Source organism: Solanum stenotomum, chromosome 5 (assembly GCF_019186545.1).
Source record: "Solanum stenotomum isolate F172 chromosome 5, ASM1918654v1, whole genome shotgun sequence".
NCBI classification, from domain to species: Eukaryota; Viridiplantae; Streptophyta; class Magnoliopsida; order Solanales; family Solanaceae; genus Solanum; species Solanum stenotomum.
Window position 1 is genome coordinate 6,600,233 of NC_064286.1, and position 18,218 is coordinate 6,618,450.

General features: G+C 33.3%; 1 protein-coding gene across 2 annotated transcripts; it reads right to left on the minus strand.

The window, feature by feature from the left end:
• Positions 1 to 223: 223 nt before the first annotated feature.
• On the minus strand, positions 224 to 11,624 carry LOC125864317 (uncharacterized). Of its 2 annotated transcripts, none has more exons than XM_049544240.1 (9): positions 10,746 to 11,624; positions 9,702 to 9,890; positions 6,746 to 6,838; positions 6,434 to 6,616; positions 6,185 to 6,287; positions 5,910 to 6,095; positions 2,596 to 5,042; positions 1,359 to 1,957; positions 224 to 668 (listed from the first exon to the last, which is right to left on the minus strand). In XM_049544240.1, the coding sequence occupies exons 1-9, from the start codon at positions 10,971 to 10,973 to the stop codon at positions 647 to 649; spliced, it is 4,050 nt and encodes a 1,349-aa protein (XP_049400197.1). In that variant the 5' UTR covers positions 10,974 to 11,624; the 3' UTR covers positions 224 to 646. The 2 variants fall into 2 exon arrangements, with proteins under 2 accessions (XP_049400197.1, XP_049400196.1); XM_049544239.1 differs by having other exon boundaries at positions 1,359 to 1,960; positions 10,746 to 11,623.
• Between the last annotated feature and the right edge of the window lie 6,594 nt (positions 11,625 to 18,218).

Below are 18,218 nucleotides of genomic sequence, written 5' to 3' on the forward strand. Positions count from 1 at the left end.
AAAACATTACCTAGTGTTTTTGTCTCTGTGAGATTTTAACATGAGAGCTCACGTTCTTCTCTCACTTCATTGACCACTGAGCCACACCCTTCGTAAATGTGATATTTTTTTTTGAAAAAATATTAACAAAGGCATTGCAGGTATCAAAGGAAACTTCCTGGTGTAGTAGCAACTGTAAATAGTACTTCAACTCTGAGTACTTATCACAAAAGAGAAATTATGATTGAAATGAATTCTAATCTTTTGTCTATTAAATTCACCATGGTAATCATATACCACTACACTGTTGAAATCCTGAGTGAACAAAAGCTACTACAGAGTCATCTGTAAAACAAAATTCTTGTACATTCCCTGGGAAATGATTTCCAATGGTAAAACTAATATAACAAGTTGAACAACTAAATTCACTGAGGTTACAATATGTCAATAATCTACATGACATTTCACCTTTGACGTCGTTGAAGAGGGAAGCTTCCGCTAAATCATGACTTCACATCTTCCGTTGAATATAGGCAATCAAGATGTGAGTAAGACACCAGGCCTCAATTTACTAGCAAAAATTGAAAAGCTAGTGCGCGAAAGCCCAATTCCAACATGAGGATAAGAATGATGAGTAAGACGCCAGGCCTCGCCACTGTTTCGTGCATCACCACTTCTCAGTCTTCTTTCTGCTTAATAATATTCAAGGGATGAATTTCAAATGACATTTTTTTCGAGAAAATTAAATCCTCAACTGCTGAGATGTGTGATGCATTGACAAACTTAAAAAATGTTTCACCATGAAAGAATAAAGAAATAGGCAGTGAATTAAAAGTACTCCTATTTGCCAGAGCATCATTCTACACTAGAAATACAACGTACTCCCTACAGCCTTCATTTATTTGATCTAATTCATATATGGGTCTTTGAAAAAGATAAAAGCAACTATACAGAGGAAATATATACAATCTCCGAGATTTAACTTTACTTGACATGGCTACTAAACCCAAGAGTGAGGTCTTCTCCACTAATCTACCATTTGAACAAACCAAAACAAGTTTTGTTATAATGAATCTCAAACAAGTATTTCATAAGTGCTTCAGCTTCTATTCTGTGTTCAAACTGCAATTGTTAAGTGTCTTGTTGGCAGGACCTACTGATACTATGTTCATCATAGGCATCTTTTGCCAAAACTTCTCATAGTCAATGATCCCAGAAAAACAAGGTAGAGAAACTAGATGTCAAGGCATGAGTGGAAGCAGACTTGACATAAATATAACAAGCAAAAATCAGCTAAACACAAGTAAAATAATATTGATTCTAATGAACTTCTCCAAATAACAAGTTTGATGTATCTTTAGAACCAACTAAAATATTACCTTTGATAATGAGGTGAAGATGGTTGATCAGGGGAAGACCGTTGCCCAGAGACTGCATGAAATCTCTGTTCTTCAATTGCTCCCTTTGGTCGACTTCCATCACCTGGCTGGGCTTGTTCATTTGTACCCGAGAGGCCTACTGGACCCATAGACCCAAACTCAAGCTGTTCTCCATGTGAATTATTATAAGTAGAATTATGGTCGTATGGATAGAACATTACAACTGGAGGGCCACCAGGTCCATTTGAAGACGCTGCACTAGGGTTCATTGATGATAAAGGATACATGCCATACACCATATTGGGAGGGACACTTGGGCTTGAGTTTGCATGCAATGGACCATTTTGGGACTGATATGAAGGGAAGGAGTCGTGTCTATGAGAGGAGCTCCATGATCTGTCAGTTCGGCTCTCACTGGACACTGGACGATCCAATCTTGAGTTTACTTTCTCAGATTGGCTGCGGTTGTAGTTGCGACCACCAGCACGGGATTTTGAATTTGCATTCCAGTTCCCCTCTCTGTCACCATAATTATCGTTTCTGTCATGGTTGTAACTCCCCCTTCTTGTACCAGGAGCATGTCGATCCCTGACTGAAGCCTTCTGAAGAAACAATCAAATCGCAAAAGGTAAAATATCCACTAGAAACGACAGTACCATACATCTAAGTAAACATGATTTTATACGGCAAAACACAAGAGTAAGCACTGTGAATAGACATGAAATCTAGTTTCACCAACTAGGAAGACCAGACCAGGGTGATGTATCTGAGCTTCATGGACATAGAGTAGGCAAATGCTCATTGAAACCCTCAGTATCAATTGAAAGACATGATAAACCAAAGCGGAGTGAGGTTTTCCACTTACAAAAAAATACTGTCTTAATACTCGGAACAAGCATGGCTCTTTTTTAAAAAAATTAAGTAAACTCAGGACAAGCATAATATCCACATCCCACCAGTAATATAAGCATCTCTTTGTAGTAATGTAAAATTATTGTTTGAAAAGCAACTAGTGAAACATTGAGATGCTTTTATTGATCCAATAGTCACTCTTGGGGATCTGAAGAAGAAAAAAGGTTAATAGACAAGTGAAGACAAAACTGTGCACGTATTCTGCATGCATTTCATATAATAATATAGCATGTACCTCTCTCCAACCACACTTCTAGGACCAAACATACCAAGGAATAGAACAATATCAATCATAAATAGGTTTTTTTTTTAGCAACTTTCTTACTGGATTTGGCAAATATGTTCCTGTCCCGCTACGATATCTCGGTATGTCATCCACATAATGTTGAAACATATTGGGAGGTCTATTTGAAACAGACTGTAGCGGTGAAATGGGTAATACACGAGGACCATAGTTCATCAGCTGAGTAAAAAGGTTCATGTTGGCTGACGACGGTCTTCCAGGACCATCCCACGGGAAACGACCCTGTAAGTATGCAGGTGGTACCATAACAGGAGAAGGATAAACAAGAGGCCCAGGTTGCCTTGGATTTTGGCAAAACCGTCCATATTGTAAATTTTGCCAATGACTAGCAAAGTCACTGTTAAGTATATCAGACTTGTGTCCACCAGATGCTTCTATGGAAGTAGCTCCTCTAATAGCATGGGAAGTATTCAGATTTTCAGTGTGATCAAGACCCTCAGACAGATCAAGGTTGTGGCCTAAATCACGATTATCAAAGCATTCTTCTCTTCCAAAGTGGCTGGTTGATGCATCAGGATATACTGGGAGCATTGTAAGAAAGGGAACTGGTGGTCCGGTGGGATAAAATGCAAAAACCCCAGAATTATCAGTCATTCTTTGCCGAGAACCAGGCCCTATGAGCATTGGTGCAATGGGCATTATTGAGTCGGACCCACTTGTCTGAGCACCTTCGTATTCAGGCAGATGATGCCTTGCAATGTGCATGGAAATAATTGATTGAGGTACTTGGCTCCCCTCAGCCATTTCAGTACCCAGGGTTGACACTGAGTTCCAATCCTGATCATCCTCCTCAGCATGGTTAGAGATATGGTCAGACATCATCTTACCTTTTCCATAACCAGTAGTTGGCTCTGCAGCACCTGTTTTATTTCCCCGTCTTCCCCTTGTTGACTTTGTACTTTTAGAAGAAGAACCATCCCAAGAACTCTCAGAAGAGGTTTTGCTTCTCACAGAACTACTGTGAGCAGTGGTTGAGAACCTTGAACTTGCCAATCTTTCTTCAGCATAAGCATCCCTCATTCTGTTATCCTGAAAGTGAATATCATCAGAATGTTCTTCCTTGGTTGGCCCACGTTTTTCCTTTGTATGCTTCTGCTGAGCTCTAGTACTAGAGCTACTCACCCAAGAGGAAGGAACAAAATCAAAACCTGACTGGACTGCATGTGGCTTATCATCACATTGAGGTGCTTCATAATTTCCATTTTCTGGGTCAAATTCAACGGTGGAGCCTGCATCTGGCTCATGCCAGATGTCTTTGATCACCTCACCTGAGTTCATGTCCATAGAACTAAAGTTTTCACTATTCTGGTCAATTGTATCTTCAGAAGATGGAGTCAACCCAAGACCTGGGATGTAATGATTTAAGTGGGGCGAAATCATACCATGAGGAAATTGCATATTGGAAAATGCAGGATCAACAGGAAAATTAGCTGAAACTAATCCCGGAAAAGTTCGTTGATTATATCCCATTGAAGCCAGAACGGAAGGTGAGATAGGGAAAGGCAGTTGGGCTGAAGCCCAATTAAATGGCAAATGAACTTGGCCATTAAAACTATGGAGTGAAGTCGATGCCATCAGGTTCACAAGATCTTGCTCATCCTGATGCATCCCCTGTGTACCACCAGTGAATGAAAACTCTTCATTCAGAGCATCTAAACCTGCATCTTGGTTAAAGCTATTTGATCTACTGTTTGAGTCAGCGACGGCATCAAGACTTTGATGAGATGGAAAATGTCTGATAGATGATGCATCATTGTTTAGAGATCGACCACTCTGACTTGCTAAATTTTCAGATCCTTGATTCTTCCTCCAGTTCCTGCCATCCTGCCTCAATGGAGTCGGTTGCATTTTTGCAGTCTCTGGAGTATTGCCATGCTTTCCTTGAGAAGTAACTTCACCATATGTGTCAGTCAGTTCAGGACTAGACCGTGTTCTAGAAAAAACAAACTTACCCTGTGTGTCATTCACTGTTTGATCAGATCTCAAATTTCTCTGACTTTTCTCAGAGCGTACAACCTGAGAGGAAGTGACCTCCTTTTTCATTTGATCAGATTCCCCCCTTGAGGTGCTCAAATTTCCATAACTCTTTTGGCTCTCGGTATAAGAGGATTGAGCTGAATCATTCATTCTAGAGAAGCTTCCAGCTAAATGATTACCATGTTGAGAGGAAACAATCCGTGATCCAGTTCCTTCCACCTCAACATCATGACCAGAAGATTTTTCATTCACCTTTTTCTCACCAGAGTTGACCCTCAAGTACTCGGAGTCAGGTAGGTCATCCAGTGATGCCAATCTCGGGCACAACTCAGCCCCAGGTGCATCCGGCCTTTGACCACTGCCATGCCTGTCCCATGTATTCATAAAGAACTGATTTACTTCATGAATGACATTTTCTTCGGGGCAGTCCAGTAATCTTGCCAGTCGTTTGGCACCAAATCCAAATGCACTTCGTATCCTATAGAAGTTACCTGTCAACAACACAAATCATATCCACATGAAGCAGCAAAAGAATTCATGCCAGAACCCCATTTCGGTGCAAAGTACTAAGAACCATACAAGTGGGTCTTTTAGAATTAAGTGAGTAGTGTCATAATTAGTCAATAGAAGTTTGCCTAAGACATCAAGCAATAGATAAGGCAAAAGAAATAAAATTTTAACTCTTTGCTCTTCAAAGGCACCAGCAAACATTTTTCTAGGGATCTACACAGAAATTTAAAATAAAAACCTTCAAACTACCCAAGACTCACATCTTGTTCAAAAGAATTACATTGCATAACATGGAGCATACCAAAACTCATAAGGAAATAGTATCAATAGATGCATGAAACATTTAAACAAAAATCATTGAAAGAGAGTAACAAAGGGAGTGGAAGAAAATTGATTTCCAACACCCAACCCACCCTACCCCACCCAAAACAAAAATAAAGAAGCTTCTCAATGCATCTCTTAGCTATTCATCAGTAACCAAAACTGACAGGAGTAAACAGCAAAAAGAACAATACATAAACATAAATATCTACAACTGACCACAGAACATAAATTTCACTAACATCAGATTGAAAGAGAAAGGAACCCCGTACAATGCCCTGCTTGCAAACCTTCCAATTAAATACACCAAAGACAAATAGATTATAATTCTTTTGGATTGGTTTGATAGAAATGAGTTTTAATAAACCAAGAAAAGTGAAATCAAGAGAAAAACTGAATTGCAACTAAATTCAAGTAAATCTTCACAAGCTAAGACCCCATAGGTGATATGCCTAAATAAAAATATAACTATGGAAACTACTTTGAACAACAAGGGATGTCATTAAAAACTTTCAAAGCTCGAGTACCTTTACTCACACTGCGGCCAAGGTTGTTGTTTACTCGTAAAGGATCAATCACATTAAAATGCTTAGACATAAATGGTTGTCCTTGGTTTTCCTGGCCAGCAGGGAAAACAGCATATACAGAGCTACAGGCGTCAAGAAACAATTTGCTGAGGAGTAATTCGCCACTATCCTTTCGAGGAGGTTCCGCTGCATGTTCCAACTACACTTAAGCTAACAAATAAACTCACAAAAAAGTTGAGAAACTGAACAAAAAGTGACTCTCTGCATATCTTTACCAGTGACATCAGGAAGCGAACTAATTGGCACAGGTCCCCACAAGCTAACACAAAAGCTGTCCCAGTCAAAGTTGCTGAAGAACTCCAAGAAGCGATACAGAACCTGCAGGTATAAATACAAAACATTTTTTGAGAATGAAGTAATAAATACAAAACCTTAAAGTTTACAGATGATGAATGCAGCACTAAGAACACCTCAAAATAAAAGAAAATAGAAAGAGAAAAAAGCAAAAATTAAAACTTAGTAACCTCAAGCGGCCCAGCAAACGAATTGTTGAACATGTGAAATATGTAAAGAACTAAGGTCTCCAAAGCATATGTTGAAATAAGACCGTGATGAGCACCCAGTAAACGGCTCTCGTAATAACACCACGCCTTAATCAAAATAATGCTGCGCTTAAATAAATGATTCTGGTTTATCAGATGATCGACCTGCAAAAGATGAACAACGTAAAGATTTCATTTCCCTTGTTTTTTTTTTTGGAAACTGAAAATAAAATGGTATATTAATGTTATGAATCAAATATCAGGTTTTTCACAACGGAAGAAGAAACTACATACCTCCTCAAGGAAGCAAAGGGTACACAAACCCCCTAGCTGATTGAAAGATATGTCAACCACTATATTCTCAACTAAACATTTTATTAACTTCACCTGCAATAGAAAAGGGGAAGAGAACAATGAAAGGTGAGTCCACACAAAAATAAAGAATATAAACGGTTATGGTGCAAAGGAATACAAATGAAGAAATGTGAAGTATAACAACCAAACTTAAGCAGCAATTGGCTACTCTAAGGGGTCGTTTGGTGTGAGGGATAATACCATATAGTCCCGGGATTAAATTATAGTACCGCTTATTTTGTTGTTTGGTTGGCAAGTTCGGGATAACTTATCCCGGGATTAATAATTAGTACCGGGATAAGTTATCCCTCTCTTTGGGTGGTATAGTAATCCCGGGATAACTTATCCCGGGATAAAATAGGTAAATGACAAAAATGTCTCTTTCAACCCTTTTGTTATATCAATTTTTACATTAATGAAGGGCATTTTTGTAAACAAATAAATTGTTCTTAAAATTTATTATTTTGAATACAACAAACCAAACACTCAATAAAAAATAATCCCAACACAACTTATCCCATAATCCCAACATAACTTATCCCAACATAACTCATTTTCAAACCAAACGACCCCTAAGTATCATAATAAGACAACAATATAAATAAATGATTGATTGTTCATTTTAAAATATTAGCTACTAATCCAAATGACATTGCAATAACTCAAATAAAAAAAGCCTCTTCCTTAACACTATAATATACTCATTAACCAAGTTCAATCCCCGGAAAAAGTGTTAAGTACAACTACTTATCCAGTGTAATCCCACAAGGATCTGGGAGGGTAGGATGTACGCAGACCTTACCCCTACTTTTCTGGGGTAGAGGTTGTTTCTGATAAATCCTCGACAGGTAAAAGTGTAGATTGAGGGAAATAACTCGAAACTTGCAAAAACATCACAGAAACCTATGCCATTTCCATGACAAAGTCCCCAAGGCGCAAGAAATAGCATATATAGTGCCAGGTGTTACCAAAAATATGAAGCTGAAAAACTAAATTACACTCAAAGACCCCAATTGGAAAGATCCACACCAGTAGGATACAGTAACTGCAGGATACAGAAGCCCTCCAGCTAGCTCAAGAAGATCCCATTGACAGCGCTAGACAAACAAACAGACTAACAAACAGAACAAGGGGGTACATAAGATGCCCTTACACCAATGCTTACATAAATAACACTATAACAGCATCACAACTGAGATCTTTCATCATTCTTTTTTCTGAGTCATCTCTCATCATTCTTAAAGCAATGCACTAAGCCGATGAAGGAATACAAGTTTTCAATTTCCTGCTCTTGATACTGAAAACCTCAATCAAGCGATACATATGCCATGCTAATTAGCAATCAGGCAACACAGATGAGTCTTAAATAAATGCAAGAGTAAAATGTTTCACTAAATTTACAACTATTAACATATGAGATCTAAAGAGAGTCACAGACAAGACATTTGACCAATGCATATGTCTTGATGAATGGTACAACAACATACCTAGTGTAGTCCCACAAATTTATCTTGGGGGTTTACATATACTCATAATTGTTGTTATAATTATTATTAATAATTAAAATTGAGAAGGATTTTTTTATTGAAAAAATCAAGTGGGGTTTGGGGAGGGTAGAGTGTACGCAGACCTTGCCTCTGCTCAAAGGTGAAGTAGAGAGGTTGTCTCCGACAGACCCTCAGCATAAAACAAAAAGGGTCTAGAAAAAGGCATAATGGAAGTACAAGAGACAATAGATGGTAATAAAAAGAACAGAGTACTACAACTAAATAATATCATAATTTAACTACACGAAACAACAAATATTAACAGGAATCGAAGAACAAGAAACTACAAGTGTAATACTACAACTACTAGTAAGGGCAACAAGACAATGCACTCCTACCTACTAGTATGGATGCACTCCTACCTACTAACCTTCTACCCTTATTCGTATCCTTCACACCTTCCTATCTAAGGTCATGTCATCAATTAGCTACAACTGCGTCATGTACTGTCTAATCACTTCTCCTAAATACTTCTTTCGTCTACCTCTCCCTCTCCCTCCAAGCACCTCCATAGAACCTCCCTAGGGACTTTGTCATAAGCCTTTTCTAGGGCGATGAACACCATGTAAATCTTTCCTCTCCTTATACTGCTCCACCAGTCTCCTTACGAGATGAATGGCTACTGTGGTCGAGCAACCTGGCATAAATCCGAATTGGTTCTCAGAAATAGTCACGATCTTCCTCACCCTCAACTCCAGTCCCCTCTCCCAAACCTTCATAGTGTGACCTAGGATCTTGATGAATGGTAAGTTTAACATGATAACAAATCATCACGTGAAAGAACGATATATGAACAATGCAATCAATTCTTTGACTTTCTGTTAACAAATTGATAAGAGAAAAAGGAAATTCTTTCAGCATGACATTAGCTTTTATTCTCAAAGGTCAGAAAAAAATGAGAATATATAGATATCATAGAAGACTTCATTTTCTTTATGATATTCCTTTAAGGCCCAAAGAATGCAGATACCATTCAGGTCCAATATAAACAACAAAAGAAACTATTTTCACCCATCTATTGTTCTCAAAACTGGACGAAACCTGAACAGAGCTCTCTAACACACTTTAACACTGTCACCATGATGTAATTCCGATCACTGCAGAAAAGAAACCCTATATACATCACCTGTTTTTTCCTACTATGCACTGATGCAAGAAAACTAAGAGCAGAACAACAACAACATACCTAGTGTAATCCTACAAGTGGGGTCTGGGGAAGGTGGGGTGTATGCAGCCTTGCCCTATATTGTGAAGGTAGAGAGGTTGTTTCTGATAGATCCTCGGCAACAAAACTAAAAGCACATTAAATGCAAATTCTAAATTAAACGGAGGTTGTGTAGAAGACATACTTCAGCTTGAATGTATTGAACCTCCTTGACACGAAATTCAGCATTTTCATTTTTCTCCTCCTCCTCTAACATATCCCTAACCTGATAAGCCCATGTATCTTTCAAAGTTTGATTATTACTGAAGGCAGTTAAATCAATGTCACCATCAGGAAGGTAAGTCTTCAAGGGTACTGAACCAAAAGTGAAAACCTGGAAAGTGTAAGGTGATCAAAAAAACAAATTAGCAGCAAAAAGTCTCATATAGCAAGCCACAACAGAATGCCTGTATATTATCTTTCCTTTCAGTAATAAAAGTAAGAGGACTAAGTACTGCATGGCAACTCTTTAGACTTTTTTTTACAAGGAAAGAGTACAACCAGAATGAATGACAGTCAACTGCATCATAAACACTAATGCTAAAGATTCACTTTATCACCATTAAGATAATCACTTTCCTTCGTCAATGAGATACAACCATGTTTGTCATACTATACTCTGTCAATCGTTAATGATTATTCCATGTTTTTTATTGCATTGCTACATCTTTAACCACTCCAAACCAGCAGTCCACTTAGCACTTCTTTTCAACCAACTCCACTACATACATTTCCATCTCCCACTTCAGAACTCATTCAGCTTCATCAATGAGCTATTATTCTTATATCTATTCAACTTCCTTAACTCTTAAGATAAAAAAAAAGGAAAATGAAGCATCCCCAAATCCACTGAAATCCTGTATTTACTCTCCCAGTTAACACTTAACATAACGCTTATTTATTCTACCAGTTTCAGACAGCATAATTTGCTAAGCAAAGCAGACCAATCCGCTCTATAATTTGAACAAGATATTAAGTCATTACAAAAGTTAAAACAGTTTTATCTTGGCATAGTCTCAACCAATGTATACTGAAGCACAAAAGTCATTGAGAATTCAATTTTTTACATTTCTTGAGAAATCTAGGTCATATCACAATGATCAGCCAAATATTGCATATGAAACTTCTAAACAGCTATTGCTATCAAGAATACAGCAACACAACCACCAATACAAAATTTCAAGATAACCTGACAAGGGAAGCATTTCATAATGAGCCGCTGGACGTAATCAGCAACAGCATTTCTCCTCTCCTCAGATGGCCGATTAGGCTGAATACAGACAATTAACTCATCAGTCCTTTCCTCAGCCCTCGACCATCTTTCCAAGTCAAGGACTCGGATCATTGGTTCTGCATTGGGCAATAGCCCGTTCGGCAATAGCCCACTTGGCTCTGCCCATCCCTCATGTTCTCCCATACACCACTACTTGGTTTAACCCACTAAAAAAACTTAAAAATTTCACCTTTTTTTCAAATCCAATATCTATCTATCAACCTTTCTGCTAAACTAATAACTCCACTAACCAGGATAGCCAAAACAAGTAAACTTGAATACCAACAGAATCTAATACTTCATCTAAAACAAAAAAAAGAACATTTTTCGACCCCCAAATAATTGAAAATGAAAAGGGGTAAAGGGAAACCTTAAAAGGGTAAGAAAAAAAGAAAGCTGCGATAACACTTCTTGATCAAGCGATTCAAATGGAAATGGATTAGATAAAGAAACCCCAAATAAAAACTTGTTCTTTATTAAAAAAAAAACCTAAAAAACCAAAACAAAAAACCCAGAAGCTTCTTCTTCTTTCTATGTAATAAAGATGGAAAGTTTCATTTCTAGAAGATTACCAGGATCTTGAAAATCCAGATAAGCAAAAAAAAAAAAATTAAAAAAAAAAAAAAAAAAACTAGATATGGGAAGTGTAATTCCTGAAAATGGGTAACAGAGATTGAAGTTTGAGTGTGTGTCTGTGTGTGAGAAAATCAGAATTCAAAGAAAAATGGAGGAATTGCCATTGACGTATTTGAAGATGCAGGGAACTTTTTTGGTGTTTATGTATATGTTGTTCTGCAAAAATAATAGGGAAAGGAAGATATGTTTTTTTTTTTTTTTTTTTTTTGCTTTTTATTGATCTTTTTCTTTTTTTTTCTATTTTTGTGTGTGTGTTTTTTTTTTCAGATTTTTCAATCTCCAACTGAAAAAATGGGGATGTGAATATTTGTGCTATGATGATCTAATCTAATTAATTTTCCAAAAAAAGATGATGCAATCTAATTACTTCCTCTCAATTTATTTTTATTTTATTTTAATTCTTTTCTATTAGCTCATATTATTTTTCCTGGGTGATTTGAACTTTCTTTTAACACTTTCCTATTATAAACTATGAGAGTATTTAAATTCAAATAAGTACTACAATTAGTAGTGTGTATTATTCTCTATTCTCATTTCTCTCGATTGAATTCTAATTAAAAAAATATTTTCTATTAATAATATTTATAGTATAATATTTGAATATATAAATTTTATTTTTTAAAATAATTATATAAAATTCATTCAAAATATTAATTTAATTTGACTCTCATAATTCGAATCTAATCGGACAAAATTAAAATTGAGACCGTATTTAAATTTCAAATAATTACTACAATTATTGAAATACTATTTTTAGTGTATGTATATTCAATTAAATTCCATTTATTTATTATGAATAAAATTTGGAAAGTTGCATCTACACTTTTGGGCCACCAAATCAGCAGGTGTTGTTTGTTAAGCTTTGTGCCCTAACCAGCTTGGGCATTACTTAGCTTTAACTATCAAGGAATTTTAGGTTTCTTTTTTTTTTAAAAATAAAAAAATAAAAAATTGATAATGACATAAAAGTTTGTAGAACAATAAAATAATGTACTGTAAAATTTTGGTACAATAGTCATTAACAACATGTGTTTCTTGTTTTTGCATAGTTGATTTTTTTTTTTCTTTAGACCATCTCCAACTCAACATCAAATTCTATATTTGGTGTAAAATTTGGTGTTTTGAGCTCCAATTCACATCAATTTTTACACCAAATTTGGTGTGTGAATAGTGTTACATCAAATTTGGTGCAATACTATTCATAACACCAATTTACTTTTTGAATATTTTAATATTATTTCATTGTACAAACTTTTAATTAAACATTATATAAATTGTATGTTTTAATTAAATCTCTTGTATATTTAATTATTTTTTATGTAATTATTTTATAATATTAATTTTAGATATAAAATTTAGCTTTTTTATAAATTAATTTTTTATATATGACTTTTTAAAAAAATTAAATTTATGTTAATTCTACTATAAATTACAATTAACCTTCGCAAAAATAAAAAATGCAAACATATAAAATTTTAAACAAATAATACAATGTACTTAAAAAATAACCGAAAATAATAAACATTCAACAAAGTAGTAATTGACATACATCAAAATTGAAATATAAAATAAATAGTAATTTAAAAAAGAAGTGCTACATGATATATTAACTTCATGTATTATAATGCACAACATGATAATTGAGGATGAGCGTGATCTTAATGCACCGATTCAAGATGCGTCGGAAGGTCCAACTCCGACCATAGAAATGGCAATAGATGAAAATTATCAATTTCAACAATTTCTAGCTCGATATAAAAAAAATAAAGGACAAAGAAGCTCATTTTGAACTATGTAATGCATTAATAGAGCATTTATGGGAGCACCGTAGTGATCTTGAAAGTTTAATATTTATGTAGAATTTAAAATATTTTTTTCAATTATGTAATGTTTATTTAGTTGTATTTCATTAATGATTTCACTTTTATTTGTATTATCCATTATTATGTATAATGTATAATATTTGCTAGCAATTCATATTATTTAAAAAATTATGGTACAAAATAATTTTATATTAAACGATTATAAACGGAATAATATGAATTATATATGGTGAATGTTTTAGAAAGAATTTGTTTTATGAAATAAGAAAATATAAATGAAATAAGAAATAATAATATAATAATGAAAAGAGAGAAAAATATTCTTTTTTGGTGTAAAATTTGGTGTAGTGGGTTGGAGTTGATTACACCAAAAATAGTGCTGACACCAAATTTAATGTAAAATTTAGTGTTTGGATTGGAGATGCCCTTTAGAAGTGACAATAAATTGTTTATGTTTATTTTTATGTGTTTGTTGTTTTAAAAGCTTAATTTTGTATATATTAAAAATTGTACTGAGATTCTATTGGTTTTCACTTAATAAAGATTTTAATCTTAAATTATTCAGATTTACTTTATTGAACACAATTATCTTATTTATTTTATAATTATTAATGTATTTATAATAGATTTAAAATATCTAAATTATATACAAGGTTTTAATCGTCATCAAGATTTTGTAAGTCTTAATATTATTGAAATGGAGTTTACTCATGCATGTGAATGTGGTCTTTTATTTACCAATACTTCCTTCAATTACAATCACCCAATAGAGAAAACAACCGCCACAACTACTAGGGTCATTTTGGTTGGAAACAAGTTATTTCGAGATTAATTATTTTATTATGTATATGAGATAATTTATTATATCATTAAAATATAAATAATGAGATAAATAATTTGAGAACTATCTAATACCTCCAACCAAACGTAAGATAAAATAGACTTATATTATATCTCTGAAATTATTATACTTTATACATCACGTCAAATCACATAACCACCATTGTTGACTTACTTACAACCCTATCAGTCACCAATAGATGAATAATCAATAGCTATCATAACTACCAACTATTTTTACGACCATCAACCAGATATAACTATGGACTAAAACCTCCACATTACTACCAACCACAATCACCACAAACCACTATATTAAAAGTGTCACCACTAATAACTATCACTATTTGCTAGCTTATGAACATGTTTTATCAAACAAAACTACAAAATCATATAAAATTATGATCATCACTTATAATTTTATGAGAAAATTACAGAACAAGGCAAATATGTGATATGTATCTACGATAAATCACTATAATTTAAAAATTACAATTTATAGTCATATGTAGGGTTTTATAGCAAATTTATTTCTCTTCTCTCTCTCCAGCCCAAAACACATTTCATATAAATATGAAGATTGTATCTTGTATTTTATATTATGTATCAAATGTATTTGCATTTCATATCAACTATGTATGTATTTTGTATCAACTACATGTGTATTGTGTATCAATTGTATTATGACAATTTGTGTTCTGCCAATTGTATTCGTCGACACAAATTGTGTTCGTTAATACAATTGATACAATTATATTCGATATATGATACAAATCAATTGTATTCAGACAATTATATTTGTATTTGTATTATGTATTTCGTAACAATTGTATTCGTGATACAATGAATATAACATGTATTCATCTTCTTCTCTCAATCTCGTTCGTCTCTCTCTTCCCTCTCTCGGTCTCGCTCGCATCTCCCCTTTCTCTCTCAATCTCGCATGTCTCTCTCTTTCCTCTCTCGATCTCGCTCGCCTCTCTCCTTCCTCTCTCAATCTTGCTCTCCTCCCTCTATCGATCTCGCTCGCCTCTATCCTCCTAAAATGAATACAATTGTATTCACTTTGATACAAAGCAGTTGTATCAATTATATTCATGATACAACCTAATACAACAAATACAATATGTATTCAACTTCTCTCACCTCTCTCCTCTCTCTCCCAGATCTCGCTCCCTTCTTTCCTCCTTCTCCTAGTCTCGCTCGCCTCTCTCCTCCCCTAACATGTAGCTATAATTCGTAACTAACAAACTATAGTTATATATATCTAATTTAGCTCAAATTATATTCAATTTTTGAAAGTTTCCCTAATTTTTATTATATTTTAAATTAATATTATTTAAAATTTTATTTACTAATTCTTAGATAAAAATAAATTACACACATTCAGTTGTTAAAAAATAAATAGTTAATCTAAATTATTCGATGTTCAATCTAAGTATATCAGTTTAATATTATAATTAGACATCTTAATTTTAATAAAAATAAAAAAAGTCCAAGTAAGCAAAGAATTAAACTTAACAGAATGATCAAGAGCTAGTACGTGGATTGTATTTGAGTTTATCGACAAGTGGTTATTTTAGATGTTACGTTGTATTACTCTTCCACCGTTCAAATATTGTTTCGTTATTTTCTCTCTCTTATTTTGTGTACTACTAGATGATGTTGTCCGTGCTATGCATAGACCCAATAATATAAATGGTATATTTTGGGGCTAATAATTGAGTTTTTGAAGCGATTGTTTACGTGGATAAAGGAATAAGTTTTTTTTTATCACAAACTTGTACTCTCTTTGATGCTATTTAAGGCATAAAAAGACTACCCACATACAACATTTTTGAAATATTTTATGTTGTCAATTATCATGATTTATAGTATTTTTACGATAGATCCACTTCAAGATTCAGTGGAATTTTTTGTATTTTTTTTCAAAACATATTTTATGTTGTCAATTATTATGATTTATAGTATTTTTACGCAATTTTTAAATATAAAAAAATAAGACAAATAAATTAAAATGGACCCAATATATGTTATTTTTGTTGTCTCAATTTATGTGACACAAATGAAATTTGGAGAGTCATCCAAATTTTCATAGTTTTTTAAAAAATGTTTGAAGTTATTAATTATTGTGATTTATAATATTTTTATGTAACTTTGAAATAATGTACATTACTGGTCACTTTGTCCTAATTTATGTGATATGGATAAAATTACAAAATTAACCCTTTTAAAATGTCTTTCAGATATTTTAAGTTGTTAATTATTATTATTTATAATACTTTTTTGGTAATATTAAAATGATATGTGTTATTTTTTCTGTCCCAATATATGTGAGCCTGATAGAATTCTGAGAGTCAACCTATTTTATTATATAGCTTTTAAATATTTTAAAGCTTTTTAAGTCATTTGTAAATGATATATGTTGCTTCCTTGATTGAGACTTTTCCATTTGTGAGATATATATATATGGAGGTTATGCCCAAGTTCTACTATATAATAAATATAATATATAATATTCAAGAAAGTCCAATCTTGGATATTATATATTATACTTGGGCCTAAACTCTCTTTTATAATATAGTAGAACTAGATACAGTAACTCGTGCGAGTATAAGTCCAATATATGTTATTTTATTTATCTCAATTTATGTGACACAAATATATAGCCGAGTGAACACAATTTTTATATAATCTTTGGACATTTTAACTTGTTAATTATTATGATTTATTGTAACTTTGAAACAATTCTCAAATAGTATATGTTATTTTCTTTGTCTCAATTTATGCGGCACTTGTAAAATTTTGAGAGTTAACCAAATTTTCTAATATGTTTTCTAAAAATATTTTAAGTTGTTAATTATTGTGATTTTTACAGTACTTTAAACGTAATTTTCAAATAATATATATATATTATTTCGTTTGTCTTTAAATCAAGATAATTTTATTAATTTTTAACCTCATGCTATTTTTAGTGTTAAGTAATTATATAAAACAATAGTAATCAAATTTTAAAACAGATAGAAATATCTATTTTTAATATAGAAGCCAAAGTAAATTAAAACAAAGCAAGTATTAAAATTAGTTACCAAAATGAACAGAATTTCCAACTAAAGAAATTTATGATAAGAGCCCACGTGGCCATCCATGAAAACACACAAAAAAAAAAGGAAGTTGCAGGTTAACACCAAGGAGAGAAATTTAATTGGCACAAAAATTTCATAATTACCAAAGTAACCTCTTGATCCGAAGCTCCTCTCATTCTCATTTTTAATACTAGATGGGTGGTGTCCGTGCAATCGCACAATTAGAAGATCACTAAGAAAATTTCAACGGAAGAAATTGAATTTTATCGTTTGAGAAAGAAAATCTTGCTAGAAAGAAGATGAAAAAGAAAGGGGGCTGGGGTAGGGTTGAGCTTCTCATTTATTTATTTTTATAAAAAAAATAGATGGAAAATATATTTGAAATGATTTTCATTCTTTTTAACATAAAATTCTTTTTTTCTATAATTGTTGGGCCCAACGCCACATGTTATCTTGTAGTTTGTCATTTTACCACATCACTGCAAGTGTATTACACACACTTTGTTTTTTTACTCATTATCGAAAAATGTCTAATAGGAACAAGTTTTGAATAGATAAAAGTGTTCAATAGGTACTAGCTCTAGTTGAGGTATCTAAGTGAATTATGCGGACAACTTTAAGGGGTCGCAGATGACTTAAGCCTTATATTAGATTAAACAACACAAATAATGTTAGCGTGAACTCAATGTATATGTTTGTTTTGAGCATGTCAACCATCGAAAAGTGAATACCTCAATAGTATAGTTATTTTAAAATATGGCACTAATCATGTAGCCATATAGAGATCTATTTTATTTTAAAAGATATATGATAAATAAGCTTAAGTGCTTAACCATTAGCTTTTCTTGAGAAATACTTCTTAACAAAGAAAGTCGGGTTTTGACCCCCCCTTTTTTTTTTTTTTGTATTTTTTCAGCTTTAATAAAATTCTTTTAAACGATTTTATGTTATCCAAACACTTCCAAAATCAAAAAATAACTTAAAGTCAAAAGTCACTAAAAATA